The 17,845-nt window shown below is 48.9% G+C and overlaps 1 protein-coding gene across 1 annotated transcript; it reads left to right on the top strand.

Moving 5' to 3' along the window:
* The first annotated feature begins 2,801 nt into the window (after positions 1-2,801).
* Positions 2,802-6,001, top strand: S100A9 (S100 calcium binding protein A9). The gene is made up of 3 exons (XM_032154575.2): positions 2,802-2,829; positions 3,217-3,381; positions 5,629-6,001. The coding sequence occupies exons 2-3, from the start codon at positions 3,232-3,234 to the stop codon at positions 5,815-5,817; spliced, it is 339 nt and encodes a 112-aa protein (XP_032010466.1). The 5' UTR covers positions 2,802-2,829; positions 3,217-3,231; the 3' UTR covers positions 5,818-6,001.
* The last annotated feature ends 11,844 nt before the right edge of the window (positions 6,002-17,845 follow it).

Here is a 17,845-nt window from a genome sequence, read left to right as displayed (position 1 = left end):
TCACATTCACTCACTTCATCATTGATTCATGCACTCCTGAATTTATTCAATCAACAAGCGTTCATCCAGTGCCTACTGAGCCAGCCCTTGCCCAGCGTTAATACTTCAGAGGTGAGCAGGCAGCATCCCTGCCTAAAGGAGCCACAGTGGTGTGGAGGAGTCAGAAAGTCGACCTGAAAGTTGAGAGCTCCATGAAAAAGCAGAGATGCCTGCCGCACACCATCACTCAGGGTTTGATTAACACACACCCTGCTTCATTGTCATGTTTTTTTGGTTTTATTTTAAATTAGTGGACGAATTGTGTTAAACAGGAATTTTCACATAAAGCTTCAGATGTCCTGGGCCCTCAGGAGGTCCAAGAACATCTGGTCTACTTTCCCACGTGGCAGCCCTGGCCTGACACTGGCTGTCCCTTCAAGTTAGGAACGTTCTCATTCCCTACAGTTGCCACCACTGTCCAGTGTCCCCAACCCTGAGGCCCCATATCAGTGGCCACAAGTTGCCCTACTGCTGCCGTTGATGTTCTCATGCCCCGCCAGCTTCACCTTGGGTCTGGTCCCTGCAAGGGTGAGTTGGAGATCCTTGGTCCAGGGGGAGAAGTGCTTTGACAGAGGCAGTAGAGGGCGCCATGGGAGCACACAGGAAGGGCGCCCGGGGCTGCGCAGGGACTGCAGAACAGGCTAACAGGCTGCGTTGGCACACAGGGTCAGCTGCTGGCTGCTGGCTGGGTTTCCTCCATTAGCTTAAACAATGGAAGGCGGACTTGGATAAGAAATCTACCTCATGCATTCCTGAGCTGTGTCTGCACCGTTCATTCATTCATAGACGACTCATGCATTCAAGCACTCATTCATTTGTTAAATGCTTGCTGTGTGCTTAGCACTGTGCCAAGCCCTGTCTTAGCTACCAAGAGTTTAAAATGTAATTTGGAAGACAAGATATAAGATTATGTCTCCCCTTTGTATTGCGACTCACTCTTCAAGTTCTCCCAGCATCTAGCATTCATATCTGGCACTCAGTAGGTGCTCAACAAATATGTGTTGCATAAATGAATGAAAAGATTATTAGTAACAATACCTTTTATTTACTGAGCTCTTCCCAACTTTCCATGTATTGTCGCAATCCTCAACATAAGTCCTGATATTATCCTATTTTATTGATAAGAAAAGTAAGGCACAGAGAAGTAAATTGCCTAAGGTCACACAGACAATCTGAAGTCTTAACCACTACTCCAGGTGCATCTCAGCAGTGTGAGGCAGGCCATGCTTAGGGCCAATGCTTAGCACACACAGAGATTGCCTCAGGCTTTCAGAGGACAAAGCAGTCAGGAGGGGCTGGGGCAATAAAGGAAGGCTTCATGGAGACAGAACAAAAGAATCAGTGCAGGCAGAAGAGAACCATCTTTCCTGATAGAGAGAGGGGGCAGCAAGCAACAGGGAGTCCCAGGGTGGATCTTCCATACTGGCTTCCAGGGGTGAGGGGAAAGGATGCCAGCAAGGACTTCAGCAAGGATCAATCAGCAAATGCGAGGGTGTCCCTCGTGCCAAGCCCTGGGCTGTGTGCATAGGAGAACGCAAACATGAATGAGAACCTACCTTTGAGGATCTACAGCCAATTGTTGGACAGAGGCAAAATATGTAAATAATTTCACTCCAGGAAAGCAAGTGTTGAGAGCCAGAAGTGGTATGAGAATCATTGTTAGGAAGACAGAAACTGTTTCCAAATGGGAAGCACAGAGCAGTCTCCTTGGAAGAGAGTGCATTAGAATTGAGACGTGAGGGTGGGCAGGATATCACTGTGGAGTGGGGGAAGGGCGCTCCTGGGGTGGCAAGGTGGGAGGTGGGCCCTGTGTTTCCACAGTGGGCAGGGAGGTAGTGAAAGGGAAGCTGGCCAGACAGGCAGGGCCATTTCAAGAGGGCTTTGTGTGCAGGGCTAAGCCAAGCTTTCTCCATAGGCAATGGGGAACCACTGGAGGTTTGTAGCAGGGGAAGGACACGTCTCGCCCAGCAGGAGGCTACGTAAACACAGTTGTCTCCCAAGTTATAAGTTCCTGGAACCCTTGCTGGGAGCAGGATTTAGAAAAATGATGCTGAGAGATGCTAGAAACATATTCGCCCTGAGGCTTTCTCACTCAGACTGCAAGAGGGAGGTATCATCAGAATTGCCCTTAACCAGGAACCGGAATAGCTGGGTCCCCTTCCTGCCAAGTCAGCGACCAGCTAGGTGACCTTGCTCAGGTCCATCTCCGGGTGTCAGTTTCTTCATCTACAATGCAAGAGAGTTGCCCACCTCTGAGAACCCTTCTAACCCCAACTCTCACCCTGTGAATCTAAGAATCCCACACCAACCCCTCGCCATCCTAAGTATCACAGAGCCAGGCAAGCATGGGGGAGGACTCAGACAATCCTTGTTGGACTAAAAGGAAGGGGCAGACTCCCCATGGGGGGCAGCCAAGAGGGTCAGGCCCCCATAGGTCCTCAGCCTGCTTCAACCTCAAAGGGGACGGGGGGAGCTGAATGGTGCCAGAGGAGCAGCAGGCTCCTTGGGTAGAGCAAGGGCTTAGGACAGAAGGGAAATGAACTAAACAACCAGCTTCCTCCCAAACCAGTTTCAGGCCAGGGCTGGGAATTTCACAAAAAAGCAAAAGGCCCTCTGTGAACATTTCCTGCCCCACCCCAGCCCCCTTCCTGGCAGTATTACCACACTGCTCACCTGTGAAGCAATCTTCCTGAGACAGGGCCAAAAGGCCAAGTGCCCCAGTCAGGAGCTGTCTATAAATGCCGAGCCTGCACAGCTCTGGCAAACACTCTGTGTGGCTCCTCGGCTTTGGTAAGTGAGCTGCCAGCTTCCCCAGGCAGAAGCCTGCCTGCCAATTCCTTCTTTCCTTCCCTGACCCAACTTCCTTCCAAATCCTCCTTCTGGAAGCCCTCCTTGATTGGCCCTGCCCACTTTAAAGCTTCTTTCACATTTTCTTAGGTCATGTTCCCCTGGGGCCTCCTGCCCTCAAATGCTTTGCTTTTTGGCACTCTGTAGATATTCTAAAAAATCATTTTGTACATGTGTGTGACAGGCCATCTCCCAGTTAAGTTGCAGCCTGTACTTTCTTTTCATTTTGCACTTCCCCCACTATTTCTGTGAGTGCTTAGTAGGAAGTGTCCAAGAAGCTTGACAGCATTTTCTTCTAAGTGTCCCAACTCTTGGTTTTCCATTACGCAGACAGAGTGCAAGAAGATGACTTGCAAAATGTCGCAGCTGGAACGCAGCATAGAGACCATCATCAACACCTTCCACCAATACTCTGTGAAGCTGGGGCACCCAGACACCCTGAACCAGGGGGAGTTCAAAGAGCTGGTGCAAAAAGACCTGCAAAACTTTCTGAAGGTAGGGCTGGACTCTGGCAGGTCTGACCCAGCCTCACAGCAGTTTGGGTTGACAAGGGAGGGTGGGAGTATGGCCTACAGCAATCGAGGGGAAGATTTGAGCTCCTGGAGCCCAGCCCTAAGACACAGCGGGTGTCCTGTTATATAGGGCAGGTGCTCAGAGTTACACGGGACGACAGGGTCAAGAAATTGCTCAATTGATCACCTGCTATTTATTGGGCCCTGTTCTGGGCAGAGGGATGTAGTGGTAAATGGGGAGCCCACTATTCCAGTGGAGGGGGACACGCAATAAAGTTGTTGGCCAATAAAGAGCACAGACAAAGCCAAATGCCAATAAGTGCCTGAAAGAAAATGAGATAGAGTATACTGTGGGCAATGGGGCTGGGTGAGGGGGAGGAAAATGAGACAGAGTGTGCTGTGGGCAATGGGGCTGGGCAGGGGGGAGGTGACCAGTTAGGGTACGTGAGAAGGGCCTCTTTGAGGAGGTAACATTTGAGCTGAGCCCTGAATGTTGGGGAGGGAAGCCCCTGAGGATGACACTTGGCACAAAGCTGAGGAGACCCTAAGCCTCGGGCGGGAACTTGGGGTGGAAGACTTGGAGGGCTTTTCTAATCCTAAGGGTCTGCAGTGGAAAATGAATGCATAAATAGCACATGGAGAGCACCTGCACAGCACTCAGGGAACTGGGAGGTTTTTCCCCTGCTCCAAAAATGATTAGGCAGTTCTAAGAAACAGGCTGAGCACTTCCAATAGCCTTTTTGTTTTCTTTTCAAATTTGGGGAAAGTCGGGAAACAGAGGCCTGCATTAAGAAGGGTAGAACACATGGGTCTCAGTCTCAGTTCCACTCCTGGAGCCAGACATCCTGGGGTAGGTCCCCAGCCCTCCCAGTACCCCTCCCTCCGCCTTGGTAAGGTGGAGAATTGCAGCCTTCAGAGTTAGGGGCTCTGAGAGCTCTCCATATGTGGGGGCCTCAGGCGGGCAGGATGCTGGGTGGGGTAGGCAAGAGAGGGCCCAGCAGAGAGGCTGCATGGCAAAGCTATCCTCCGTGTGACCCCCTATGCCCGCTTCACCCCCCACCTGACATTCCCCGCCAGAAGCAAAGCGATGCTGTGGGAAAGGAAGCAGAGCCTCATGGATGGGCTGCACAGGAGAGTGCTCGCGTTGGCTGGGTGCCCCACAGGTTCTGGGAGGGGACTTAGCGAGGTGATTCAGCCAAAGGGTGGCAGAGCTGGAACCAGCCAGTGCTCTCTTGGACCCCACCTGAGTCTTCCACCTCCCCTGATGTCTCTCCATTTTTTTTTTTTTTTTTTTTGAGACGGAGTTTTGCTCTTGTTGCCCAGGCTGGATTGCAATGGCACAATCTCGGCTCACCACAACCTCCACCTCCCAGGTTCAAGCGATTCTCCTGCTTCAGCCTCCTGAATAGCTGGGATTACAGGCATGCACCACCACGCCTGGCTAATTTTATATTTTTTGTAGAGACGAGGTTTCTCCATGTTGGTCAGGCTGGTCTTGAACTCGACCTTAGGTGGTCTGCCTGCCTCGGCCTCCCAAAGTGCTGGGATTACAAGCATGAGCCACCCTGTCTGGCCATTTTCCCTTTTATACTTTATCACACCCTTGAAGGTTAGCGGAGCACATACTCTGCTCTCTGACCCTCAATCTCCCCTTCCCACACCTAGTTTTTCTAGGTGTTTCCCTGTTGTGTTGGTTGAAATAAGTTTCACTAATTGGTAACCTCCAGAGGGAAGGGAAGGGAGGGCAGGGGAAGGAGTGAAGTGCAGAGGGGTAGCGGGGTGGAACTGGCCTCTAAGTCAGATCTGAATTTGCATGCCCTGAGTAGTCAAGCTGTGAAAACTAATGACCCTCTCTACAACTGGTTTCGAGTCTTCTTCCAGGAAGATACCATTCCTAGCTGTTAAAGTTGTTATAAGGACCAAATGAGGTGACATTTCCAGGCTTACTCATGCCATGACCAGGGCAAGACCCTGGAACTCAGCTTCCTCTTCTATAAATAGAGAATCAGCATCCAAGTCACAGGGTCATGGAGGGAATAAACTGGACAGCGTTTGGTGTGTGCTCAGTGTCTGCTCCATTGTGGGCACTCAGCCCATGGTCATTTTTAATTTTTAAATCCAGCCCCAGGGTGAGGCTTCCCTGTACAGTTGCCAGCTGGTCATTTACTGTGCTCCCAGTCCCCACCTCTGGCCACACCCAGCTCTCACAGCCTTCTCTCCCTACCCACAGAAGGAGAATAAGAAAGAAAAGGTCATAGAGCACATCATGGAGGACCTGGACACAAACGCAGACAAGCAGCTGAGCTTCGAGGAGTTCATCATGCTGATGGCGAGGCTAACCTGGGCCTCCCACGAGAAGATGCACGAGGGTGACGAGGGCCCCGGCCACCACCATAAGCCAGGCCTCGGGGAGGCCTAAGACCACAGTGGCCAAGATCACGGTGGCCACGGCCACGGCCACAGTCATGGTGGCCACGGCCACAGCCACTAATCAGGAGGCCAGGCCACCCTGCCTCTACCCAACCAGGGCCCTGGGCCTGTTATGCCAAACTGTCTTGGCTATGGGATTAGGGGCTGGGGCCAAATAAAGTCTCTTCCTCCAAGTCAGTGCTCTGTGTGCTTCTTCCACCTCTTCTCCAACCCTTCCTTCCCAGGGCTCTGGGCATTAGACAGCCCTGTCCTTATCTGTGACTCAGGCCCCTCATTCAGTATTAACAAAATGAGAAGCAGCAAAACATGGGTCTGTGCTGGGCCCCTTGGGCTCACCTCCCTGACCATGTCCTCACCTCTGACTTCAGGCCCCACTGCTCAGATCCCAGGCTCCCTGCCCCAACTCAGACACCCTGTCCAGCCTGTCCAGCCTGACAAATGGCCCTTGTCACTGTACACTGTAGAAAGCAAAAGGGCATATCCCTACCCCTTGATATGCCAGCTACCTCACCAACCAGCCCCAACCCTGTCTTCAGCCATCACTGTCTACGCAGCCCTCTCTCTCCTAATAGAATTCTATTCCTCTGAAAGTCTTCCAGAAATGGACCTAGACAGTGCCATGTCTGGAGAGGAATACTGGCACTCAGGCAGTGGAAACAAGGACAGATCCGGTGTGTTTACTCTCAGACTTTTTCTGGATCCAAGAGAGCAATTGGGTCTCTCTTAACAGACCTGCCACCCTAATCGACGGGAGTGCTCACACAAGTGGGAGTCTGGGAGCTTAGCCCTATGCCCACCCTGGTCTCAACAGAATGGCAGAGTGAAGAAATGAGCTCCAGTCCTGGCTCTGCAGCTAAAAGACTCAGTGACTACCAGGAGGAGTCTGTGCTCTGGGTCCAGAAAGCCTGGGGGTCTGAAGATTCTGATTTTAAGCTTTGAGGGCCAGCTATCCTTTCTGGTGGGTAGCTGAGAGCTGGGGCCAGCACAAGTATCTGCTTCTCTCTGCAAAGCCTACTACCAGGCCTGGCCCCAGCTGCCTCAGGGCTACTGCTGCTGCTCCCCCTTCAAGCTGCCCCAGATCCAAGTGCTCAGTTCAGGGACTCCTCTGCCATCTTCCTGCCCTTTGGCTATAAAGTCCCTTTCCTAGTTTATAACCAGTGGCGTTTGGCCTTCTAAAAACCAGAGTCCAGATCAAGGTCCTCTGACCCCTGTCCTTTCAGCAGAAAGAAGACTCACAGAATTAGGATCTGGGGAAGCTGGGAAGACTAGCAGTCATCTACTCTCCCTTTTCATAAGTGAAGAAACCAAGGCATAATATGGAGAAGAGACTAGTCCAAAGTCACACAAATGACAGAGTTGCTCAAAATAGTGCAGTACGAAAAGTAGCTTGAATCATATCTGCCCCACTGGCTGCACCTCCCCAACCCCTTCCCCAGTGCAGAGCAGGAAGATATAGAGCTGCCAGTGTTGGATTTCAGCCCTCCCCTCACAGCCTGGCTATGGTTGTGCCCCCAACCTGCCTATTGCAGACTCCTGCTCTAAGGGCCTGGGGGCTCCGCTCTGGGTGCAGGGTTTTAAGGGCTCCCACTCGAGGGTATGAGGATGTTTCCAGGAACCATCTCAGGCTGAGAGCTTAGGCAGCAGAGTCTAGAAGCCCTCATCAGTCCCTTTTGTGCCTGACTTGGAGAACTGACAGCTAGGGACGCTCATCTTCTGACAGCCCTTCTGCTCCCATGCTCACATTCAGGGAGGAGTCACTGTCTTCACTCCCTTCTGAACACAGCTTGGTACTGTGGAGAGAGAAGCATCCTGGGGATTGGAGGGCCTTAGACCAGATGCTTCCAGTAGAGTGGTAAGTGCTCCCCCTAGGCCCTCTGCCCACCACTACTTATCACAATGTGCCTAAATATGTTTATGACTCTGCCTACCCCTCCAGACTGATAACTCCAAGAGAGCAAAGTCCATCTGTTTTTTTTCTGATTTATTCCCAGCACCTAGAGCAGTGGCTGCTACATAGAAGGTTCTCAGCAAATATTGCCTGTATAATGGCCTAAATTTCTCACCTGTTCTATGGTCTCTTCTCAAGGGATGATGTGGGGAAAAAAAGGCAAGAGGAGATCAAAACCTGCAAATGGAAGGCTTCTGCATTAGCATTACAGAATCTCAACTCTGAAGGTAAGGAGCAGCAAGTTGATGGAATCTGAGGGCCCCTCCACCCCGCTGTTCAATCAGACCAATTTGATTTGAAGGAAGAGATTTTTCTTGAAAAAAGTGTGAAAACTATGGACTTAATCCAATCTGCCCACCCACACTCTAGAGTGATTCTTGCCAACATCGCTGCCGAGTGACTGAACCAACCGTGCCTGAATTCCTCCAGGAAAGGAGAGTTTCCTCCTTTGGGAGTGGCACTTGGAATGTCCCTCATTATACTGAGCCAAAATCCATCTTCTCATGCCCACCCAGCATTAGTCCTACTTTTCCTCCCCTTTGAGGACAGAGAACAAATCAAACCCCTTATCATCATCCTCCAATCCACATGTTTATTTCTCCGCCTCTTCAAAACACCCTCCCTAAATTACATCCAGGCTTTCTCCAGCCTCTTCACCTTTGCACCAAAAATGCTGTGCTCCATCCTGGTGTCTCTTGTAAGTCCCTTAGGATCCATCAAGCCTCAGAGCCAGTGTTACTGCTTCCTCACCATCCACCCTTCTCAAGAAGATAGGGACTTCCTTCTCCAGGCCCACAGAACTCTGATAATTCCACCATTGCACTTCAAATACTGAATTGCAAATACTCATTTGCCAAGACTATGAACCCCTGAAAGCAGGGACTATGGCTGATTTTCCCCCACATTCAAGATCCCAGCAGGGACCATCCTCTTGTTCATCCACAAAGTGAAGATAGGATGGTTCTAGAGCAGAAATGGGTGCTTTGCTTGAATGTAGGTGTGAGGTAGGAGTGGCTCTCAGGAACTGGGATCGGGGGTTCCAGCTGTCTGGAGACCTGGGGCTGGCAGAGAGCAGAGCAGCTGAGTAGCAGGATGACCCAGAGACCTCCTCAGGTACCAAGGATTCTTCCATTTGCCTTGTCTCTAGTAACTCAGTCTGCATGTAGGCAATTGTTTCAGACCCCAGGTGAAGGTCTGACAACAAGCCACTTACACCCTGTGGAATTTTCTTTAAACGTAATTGAACAGAACTCATCAAGGTGACTTAACCTCTTCATTCCCATTAGCCTCTTTTATTTCAAAAAAAAAAAAAAAACTCATTCTGTTGAGTAGAGCAGAGTGGGCTTCTTTTCTCAGATAGAGCAAGCATGTCCATGTCCATGTCAAGGTTAAGATTCCCACTCCAAGTGAGAATTAGTAGCTAACTCTGTGACTAATGAGTCCTTTGGGGAAACATGACCTTTGGGGACTTTCCCAGCACAATGGTGACTAAAGAACCAGAGACAACCTGTCTTCTGATGACTATCCAACAATTCCTGCAACAATGAGTTGCCCTCCAGTCTGGTGTTAGCAGTGGAACCTGAACTGCTAGATGCCTTTCTGGGAGGAATGAGGAAGGATCAGAAGTGGTCTAAGCTGCTAAACTCTTCCCAGACACTTGACAGTGCTCTCAATGTGGTCTGGGGCCTGGGTGGTGGTGGGATGGCTCCAGAACTTGGGGGAGAAATGAATTCACTTGTCCATTCACTTGTATGTCCCTTCATTCAGTCAACAGACATTAACTGCAGACTTACTGTGTGTCAGGCACAGTATAATGCTCTGAGGGGCCTTCATGATAAATAAAGCTTGTCCATGTTGTCAAGGAGTTCTCGGGCCTGCAGGGAGACAAGACAGCTCCTCAAATTAATCTGATGTGGAAAATGAGAGGCCAGGGAGGTCCAGCTAAAAGACTTCAGTGGGATGTAATTTGGTGGGACTTTGAGGTGGGAATGATGCCCTTCACTGGGGCCATCTCCATGGAGGGATGAGTATCAGTGTGACATCAAGGCTGGTACCTGTAGACATCCCAGGATAAACATGAAGGTGCTTCAGGAGACCATGTATGCAAAGGCCTGGAAATGGGCAGGCGTGGGGTTTGAGGGGGAATGAGGAGCACTGGGGGCGTGGCGGGGACATGTAAGAGAGACAGAGGAGAACAGGGTAGGTACCAGGCCAAGGAGCTCACACTGCATTCAGCAGAACAGGGGCAGAGCCCCGAAGGCTTCAGGGAGGGCAATGATATAATCACATTTACATTTCATAGAAGTTTCTCTATCTGTGTTTTATGGGATGGGTTTGGGGTGGGAGTGAGACCCCAGGCACATGGCCTGTGGGGAGTCTGTTGCAATAGCACAGGTGAGCACTTAAGATTCCAAGTGGTGCTTCTCAGAAAAAGTAAAGCTAGAGCCTCAAACTACCCCAAGCTTCACCTCAATTAGGTGAGGTGTGACTGCAACATGATAAATAAGATCATTTCATGCTGTTTGCCAAGACCTTTCCAGGAAGGAAGATCTCAGCTTTCACCAACCCGGTGAGCCAACCTTACACAACCCTGATGCAGCCCTGCTCTGAAGTAAGCTCCATAATCCAACCCCAATACACTGCCCCCTCTTCCAGCAGTTGCTTAAAACAATATTTTAGAAAGCCCCGTGTCATGGATTTTGACACTCCAATTACCAAAGTGACAGCAGGACTGAAACAACTAGTTTCTCAAGTGCTATTGCCCCTTGGGGCTCTGACCTGAAACAGTTTCTCTATCCCAAGACGACACTCAGTCCCTGGATGATTAGACCACCCCTGTCTTCAGAGATCCACTCCCAGACAGAGGAGACAGGGAAAGGGAGCCCCTGAGGGACAGCCAGCTGGCCTCCTTCCTGAGTGTCCCACGGAATGCAGAGTCCCAACTAAATGCAGAGCACCGCTATTGGTGCTGGCTCAAAACAACTACATCTAGGCTTTCCCTTTCTGCATGAGTTCTCCCACTCTTGCCCACGTACCCAAAATTGCTGCATGTAGACTGTACAGTGAGGAAGGGGGTTTTTGCCAAGACCCAAGGTGAAGAGGAAGAGGAGGGTGGCCACCAGCAGGGGCGACAGGGGCTTCAGGGTTCCAGCATGCAGCCCGCACCTTCAGCAGCCCCCGCCTTGACTTGGAGTCTGATCCTCCCTCCTCTCCCCCGTCTCTCCCCCAACCTTTTCCCTCTTGACTTGCCCCCTCTCTTTCTCTCTCTACCTTTTCTACATCCTCTCCCAGAGCTTTTTCTCACTTACTGCCTTCTGCCCTCCTGTTCTCTGTGGTAAAATGCAGTTCTATGTGGCTGGGTGCTTTCAGAGAAGCAATTAGGGGTCATATCTAACCTTTGTGAAGTAACTAGGGGTCATATCTAACCAGAAATGGCTCCCTCAAAACACAGGATGTCCCAATTTCGAGTCTACTCCTAATAACGAAAGGAGACAATCACAAGGGAAAATTGTTGAAGGTCTTGGGGAATCAAGTCTGGAAAAGGTAAGAAAGGGAGCCATGACAACTGCCTTCAAATATCACCAGGGTCCAGGGAGAGGAGCCCACCCTGGGGGCAGGGCCTCCAAAACCCGCTGTGGTGTGGCTCATTTGCTGCCAGGCCCTCCCACTCTCCCAGCACTGCCTCAAGCATCGCCCTCGCGTTCTACTGCAGGTGTTCATTCCCTCCGGTAGGAAACAGCTCCATGCAAAGAAGCCAACATTCATCAGCTGTTCAGTCTGTAAATACTCGTTGAGTGAGAACTAAATGCAGAGCACTGTTATAGGTGCCGGGTCAACAAAACTGCGTCTAGGGGAGAGTCAGACAAGAGGCAAGTCAAGAAATAGATAGCCCAGATCATTTTAGATGGTGATGAGTTGCGCAAAGAAAATAAAGGGGACGTGCTAATAGGACTGCTTTGTGGGCCGGCAGCCAGGCAAGGAAGCAACGCTGGAAATGAGGCCTGGATGACAAGAAGCCATCTCCACAAAGATTTCACCCCAAACACATTGGAGAGCCTTGGAGGGGTTTAATCAGGCAGGTGATGTGATATGATGTATCTGGAGGAGAATATTTGGCGGCTGTGTGGAGGGTAGCCTGGAGAACCCCAGAGTAGAAGCATGAGGACCAGTTAGGAGGCTGCTGAGCCTGGTCTTATGTCAAATAGTGTACTAGATTCCCTGCCTTCACAGAGCCCTCAGTCCAGTGGCGGCACAATTACCAAACAGATATTTTCTCTACAATACAATGCTGTGGGCAAAAGACAAGCAAAGGCAGATGATAAGCACAAGATGCCCTGAGAGTACAGAAGGCACTTTTTGCCATCTTATTGGCTGTGGTGTGGGGGAGGGGGGTAGAGGGGAGCTGGGGGGCAGGGGTAGAGGGAAGGAGGGAGAAGGAAAGCTTGCTTGGACTAATGCCCAAGCTGAGTTTTGAAAGGGCAAGAATTGTATTTCCGTGTGCCCAGTGCTGTGTTAGGCAATAAGAGAAATCAGAGAAACATAGGAAGTAAGGGCTCTTGCCCTCCAGATTTTTAGTTTGCTTTATCTTAACATGAAAGGCTTCTTGTGTTGGCCAAGTCAAAATGATGAGACCTGGCCATTCTCACATCAGGGGCTTCTGATAGACATTTTGTTGAGCCCAGATCCTTCTCCTGAGCTCCAAGAGCCTGATGCACAGGCTGGCATGGCTTGGCTTGTGGTGTACTGGAAGCCTGCTAGAAATACCCTCCTGAGGGCAAAGTATTGCACATATAGCACCCAAAAGAGTGTTATTGGTGTCCTTTATCACTCAGTAATGCCTTTTCCCAGACAGCTTTGTCAGGCTGATCGTTCCAGCAGCAGCCAGAGAGCAGAAGAGGGAGTCAGCCCCAAATTGGAAGGGGCCTAAAGTCTACTCTTGATGGAAATTCATGAGGAAGATATGAACAGGTGAGCTCCCAGGAGGATGTGACGGTTGAGTCGGGCCATGGTGTATAAGCAGGTGTTCTAGAGCCAGAGAAGGGCCCAGGTAGCCTAGTGTCTGCAACAGAGCAGACACAAAAAAATGTTTGTGAATGAAGGGGCGAAAAGGCACTTCAGACAAAGAGAACAAGAGGACAGCAGGAGCAAAACCCAAGGAGTTTGAAAGCCATGGAGAAACTAGAGACTGTCCTGGAGTGGCTGGAGAATAGGGCCTCTGGGGGTGGACAGAGGGTGACAGTGAGACAGGGCCTCCAGAAACAACAGGGCCAATCCCTGAGCTCTGTGGATCTAACAGCACTTGTGTTCATTTGCTTGTTCCATGACACCAGCCACAGTCACAGGGTCTAGTCTCTGTGTATTCATGAAGGGACTGGAGATCACTTGTGCAAACAGCACACTATATACATGAAAAAACTGAGGCTCAGAGAAGGGAAGCCATCCGCCCAAACTCACAGAGCCAAGCACTTGAGCTGGGAGTCTAACCAAGCTCATTTGATTCCAAGTAAAGGGCCCTTGTCATCGTCCTTAGGTGCCGCTGACTGATGGATTTCGACCAAGGTTAACAGCCCTTAAAATTTTTCTAGCCATGATTTAAGTTCAATTTGTGGTTCAGTGGGCTATTTTGAAACAAAATTACAGCTGGTGAATGTTTTCACAATAGCAAATGTGCTGGGCTTATGTTCTCATCGGTTAGTTGTTGGTTTTTTTGTTTGGTTTTTTTTTTAACAGATTCTAATACTACTATATACATCAGAAGTGGTCCCAAATCAAGGTGAGTGCATCAAGGGAGTGGCCTAGTTTGCAGAACAGCTTAGTCTAGTTCAAAGGCCTTTAGAGGAAGATATTGCATAAATTCCCTTGGTTCCTTATCTTACACTTGTCAACTTTAACTATCCAAGCCACCCCTTAAAATAATCTATAACTATTGTGCTGTGGCAGTGTGGGTCAGCTACAATCGTTACCTCCTGTCTGAATTATTATCTTACTGTTATTGCTAATGTTTGTTGAGTGCTTATTCTGCATCAGATACTGTGCCAAGTGCTTTCCATGTGCTATGAGATGACCTAATCCTGGCCGGTCGCGTGGCTCACGCTTGTAATCCCAGCACTTTGGGAGGCCAAGGCGGGCAGATCACGAGGTCAGGAGATCGAGACCATCCTGGCTAACACAGTGAAACCCCGTCTCTACTAAAAATACAAAAAAAATTAGCCTGGCGTGGTGGTGGGCACCTGTAGTCTCATCTACTCAGGAGGCTGAGGCCGGAGAACGGCGTGAATCTGGGAGGCGGGGCTTGCAGTGAGCTGAGATCGCACCACTGCACTCCAGCCTGGGCCACAGAGCAAGACTCCATCTCAAAAAAAAAAAAAAAAAAAAGGAGAAAAGGAAAAAAAGGAGATGACCTAATCCCCTCACCAACTCTGGGAGAGGGGTGCTGTGGTTATTCCCATGCTACTGGTGGGGAAATTGAGGTTTAAAGATTCTAAGTAACTTATTCAAGGTCTCACAGTTAGTAAGTGGCAATGCTAGGATTTGAACACAGAAGCATAACTTCTAGCCTCACACTCTCGACCACTACTCTTTAGCACCAACGGACATCTCCTTCCTACCCTCTCACTAAGTGATGTTCTCCTTCTAGACCCTGGGCAAAGTTCCTCTCTATCCAACTGAAGTCTCTCAGAGCACTAACACGGGGTGACACCTGAGTATTCACCTAGTCTAAAACTTTCCAAAATAGATGTTTAAAATTCCTTTGAATTCTTCAAAAATAAAGAAAACAAAGACCCAGAGAGGGAAAGTTATTTGGCCAAGGTCATGCAGTGAGGGAAGGCTTTCCCCAAATGCTCTCACATTCTCATTCACATTTGGTGATGGAAGCCTTCCAGGCTTGGGCCATTCCAGGACTCCCTTCCCTGGGTCATACATTCCTTCCTCTTCTACCAATCCCACTTCACCCCCATCTGCAGACTCTCCCCTCAACCCCATCTACAGGCTTCTACTTTCTTGCACACTTTCCACACAACTGCATTTGTTTCCTCTGGTGGGGGTGGTCAACAAACCTTCACCCCAAGACTGTGTGCCCAGGACTCATCATTTGTCACTTGTCCTGAATCCCAGCTTCCCATACACTGTCTCTGCGTGGCTTCACAGTAAATAAGCCAAAAGCCAAACCCACTCTCCTGCAGTAAAAAGCCCCCCTTCCCACTTTTCCTTACATCTGTCTTGCCTAACCTCCAGCAGGGTATCTAATCTTTCTAAACTTCTTTAATTTTGCCACCTGGCCTGCCCCTGCTGCTCAAGAAGATCCAGAGGTGGAACAGGAATTAAAAGAAACTAAAGAATGTGTAAGCAGAAACTCAGTTGTATGTAAGAAAACCCAATTCCCCCTGAGAAGGAGAAAGAGCTGGAGTCCTTTAAAAATTAACTGCCTGTTTTTCTGTAGCTAGTGAGCCTTATCTCTCCTCCTTTCCCAGGCATTATGAAGACCTCTTTCTCTAGCTACACAGCTGCAAGGTCACTAGACAAATAAACTCAAGTCATAAAACATGTTTTTCCTTGAAAGGTAAGAAATGATGTAATGCATGTCTCAATTAATTGAAATCCAGTGTGTTACAGTTCTAGTACATCTCACACATATGACCATGTTTTAAGTCCTCAGTAGTCATGTATAGATCATGGCAACCATATTGGACCCTGAAGCCCTAGATCATTTCAGAAATGGAATGGGGCTGGACTAGGGTGGTGATAATGGTGGTGACAAGGGGTGGTTAGATTATCAATACATTTTGAAGGTGGAAATGACTTTCCAGTGACTCCCACTGATTTCATAGTTCAGGGCTCAGTCCTTTGGATGTTAATCCGACTGGACCGGTGCACCTAAATAATTAATAAGTATCCTCCTCAACCCCATCGGTCTCTCTTATTTTTTAAAATATCCCACTACAGAGGGAGCAGCCACGGGAGGGTCTACCAGAGCCCAAGGCTGTGCCCCTGCTGCCTCTTCTGTGTGTATCTTGATGGTCCCACTAAACAGGGACTGGGGCTGTTTTCTGATTTCATGCTCCCCATCAGTGCCAGACCTGACTTTAGTGGTTGGTTGGAGGAGTCAGGGGTTGGAGGACAGGGAGGTTTCCAGTGACTTCCGCTGATCAGATTGAATTGCACTTCTCACCAGGGCCCAACAGCTGTCCCTGAGGCCATGCTTCTTCATATTTTCCCTGGGGCCAGTTATAGAGAGTCAAGTCAACAGACTTATCGATTTCCACACATTTATTCATTTAAGAAATGTTTATCAAACATTGTCTTAGTGTCTTCATGCCACTATAACAAAATATCATAGAATAGATAATTTATAAATAACACAAATTTATTTCCCACAGTTCTGGAGGCTGGGAAGTCCAAGATCAAGGTGCTGGCAGGCTCAAGTGCCTGGTGAGGGCTGCTGTCTGGTTCCAAAACAGCCCCTTGTTGCTGCTTCCTCCAGAGGGGAGGAGCACTGTGTCCTCACATGGTGGAAGGTTTAAAAGGGGAAAACTTGCCTCCTCAAGCCCTTTCATAATGCACCAACCCATTTGAAAGGGTGGAGGCATCATGGCCTAATCACCTCCTAAACCCCGACCTCTTAATACTCGCATTGGGGATTAAGTTTCAATGTGAATCTCAACAGGAGCACAAATATTCAATCCATAGCAAACAACCACCTCTTTCCAGGCACTGTGCTTGTGCTAGTGATTCACAGTGATTCAGCACCTGCTCTTTAACAACCTAGTCCATCAGAGAAGATGAATATTAAACAAATAATCATGGCCATGGATCCAGAATCACAAAAGAAGACAAGAGCACCAAAGAAGAGCAGCATGGTCCTACGGGAGTGTTAAACAAAGAACCTGGCCTGGACTACTGTGGAGAGTCTAGTCAGGGAAGTCTCCCCTGACCCTATGTTGGACAGGGCATGATACTCTTCTCCCTGGTCCCTTGCTCCTTGTTCTTCCCAACTCCTTTCCGTCCCTTTTCTTCTTTAAGTAAACCGAAGAGAGTGTTTCTTACTATCCCATGCCCACAGACATGGGATATCTATATCATTTTCCCCTTTTCAAAGTTCTGCCCCAAATTTTATAACCATGTGTCCACTCTTTCAGGTAGCCTAACTGTGCCCAGCCCACCCCCAAAGCTAGGTCACTCTCTATTCTCCCACAACATCCTATACTTACTTCTGCCAAAACATATATGACATGGCATAGGGATTCCTCCTGATTCAGGCCTTCCCCAACCAGAGATGAACATCTAAGCCAAGGACTTGTTCTTTCATCTCTGTATCCCTAGCATCCAGCCCAGTGTCTTAGGGGAAAACCTTTGGAGTAATCCTTGATTTTTCAATTTCCACCTTCAAAATGTATTGATAATCTGACCACCCCTTGTCACCACCATTACCACCACCCTAGTCCAGCCTCATTCCATCTCTGAAACGATCTAGGGCTTCAGGGTCCAATATGGTTGCCACGATCTATACATGACTACTGAGCACTTGAAACATGGTCATATGTGAATCTTTGGATTTCAAAGTCTTAAATGAAAGAAAAGAATGTAAACTATCTCAACAATAATTTTATATAGCTGAAGTGATAATATTTTGGATCTATTAGGTTAACAAAATGTGTTGTTAAAATTAATTCCCCTTTATTTTTACTTTTTTAAACATGGTTTCTAGCAAAGTTTAAGTTACACATATTATATTTCTCTTGGACAGGGTTGCCCTGGGGACTCTCTTCTTAGCTGATCTCTTAGCTTCCATGCTTGCCTGTGCTCTACAATCTGTTCTCCACAAAAGCAGCCAAAGTAATCCTTCAAAGCATAAATGGAATCATTTCGCTCCCCTGGTCAAAACCCCCCAAGTGTCTCCTTAGCACATTTAGAATAAAGTCCAAAGTCCTGCCCATGGTCCACAAGCTGCTGTTATCTGCTTCCTGATACCTATAGGCCCATATTCCCCACCACTCCCCATTTCAGTCACTGTACTCCAGGTATACTGGCTTCTGTGCTACTCTTTGAGCAGGTCACGTATGTGCCCACC

The sequence above is a fragment of the Hylobates moloch genome, unplaced genomic scaffold (assembly GCF_009828535.3).
Source record: "Hylobates moloch isolate HMO894 unplaced genomic scaffold, HMol_V3 SCAFFOLD_5, whole genome shotgun sequence".
In the NCBI taxonomy this organism is placed as follows: domain Eukaryota; kingdom Metazoa; phylum Chordata; class Mammalia; order Primates; family Hylobatidae; genus Hylobates; species Hylobates moloch.
Note: the sequence above shows the minus strand (reverse complement) of the source record. Positions and strands in the feature narration are given on the sequence as shown.

Excerpts from the sequence above, each read along its gene's own strand:
- S100A9 (XM_032154575.2), top strand. The coding sequence starts at position 3,232 with ATGACTTGCAAAATGTCGCAGCTGGAACGCAGCATAGAGACCATCATC. Across the intron at positions 3,382-5,628 it reads ACCTGCAAAACTTTCTGAAG|AAGGAGAATAAGAAAGAAAA; the intron begins GTAGGGCTGGAC and ends CCCTACCCACAG.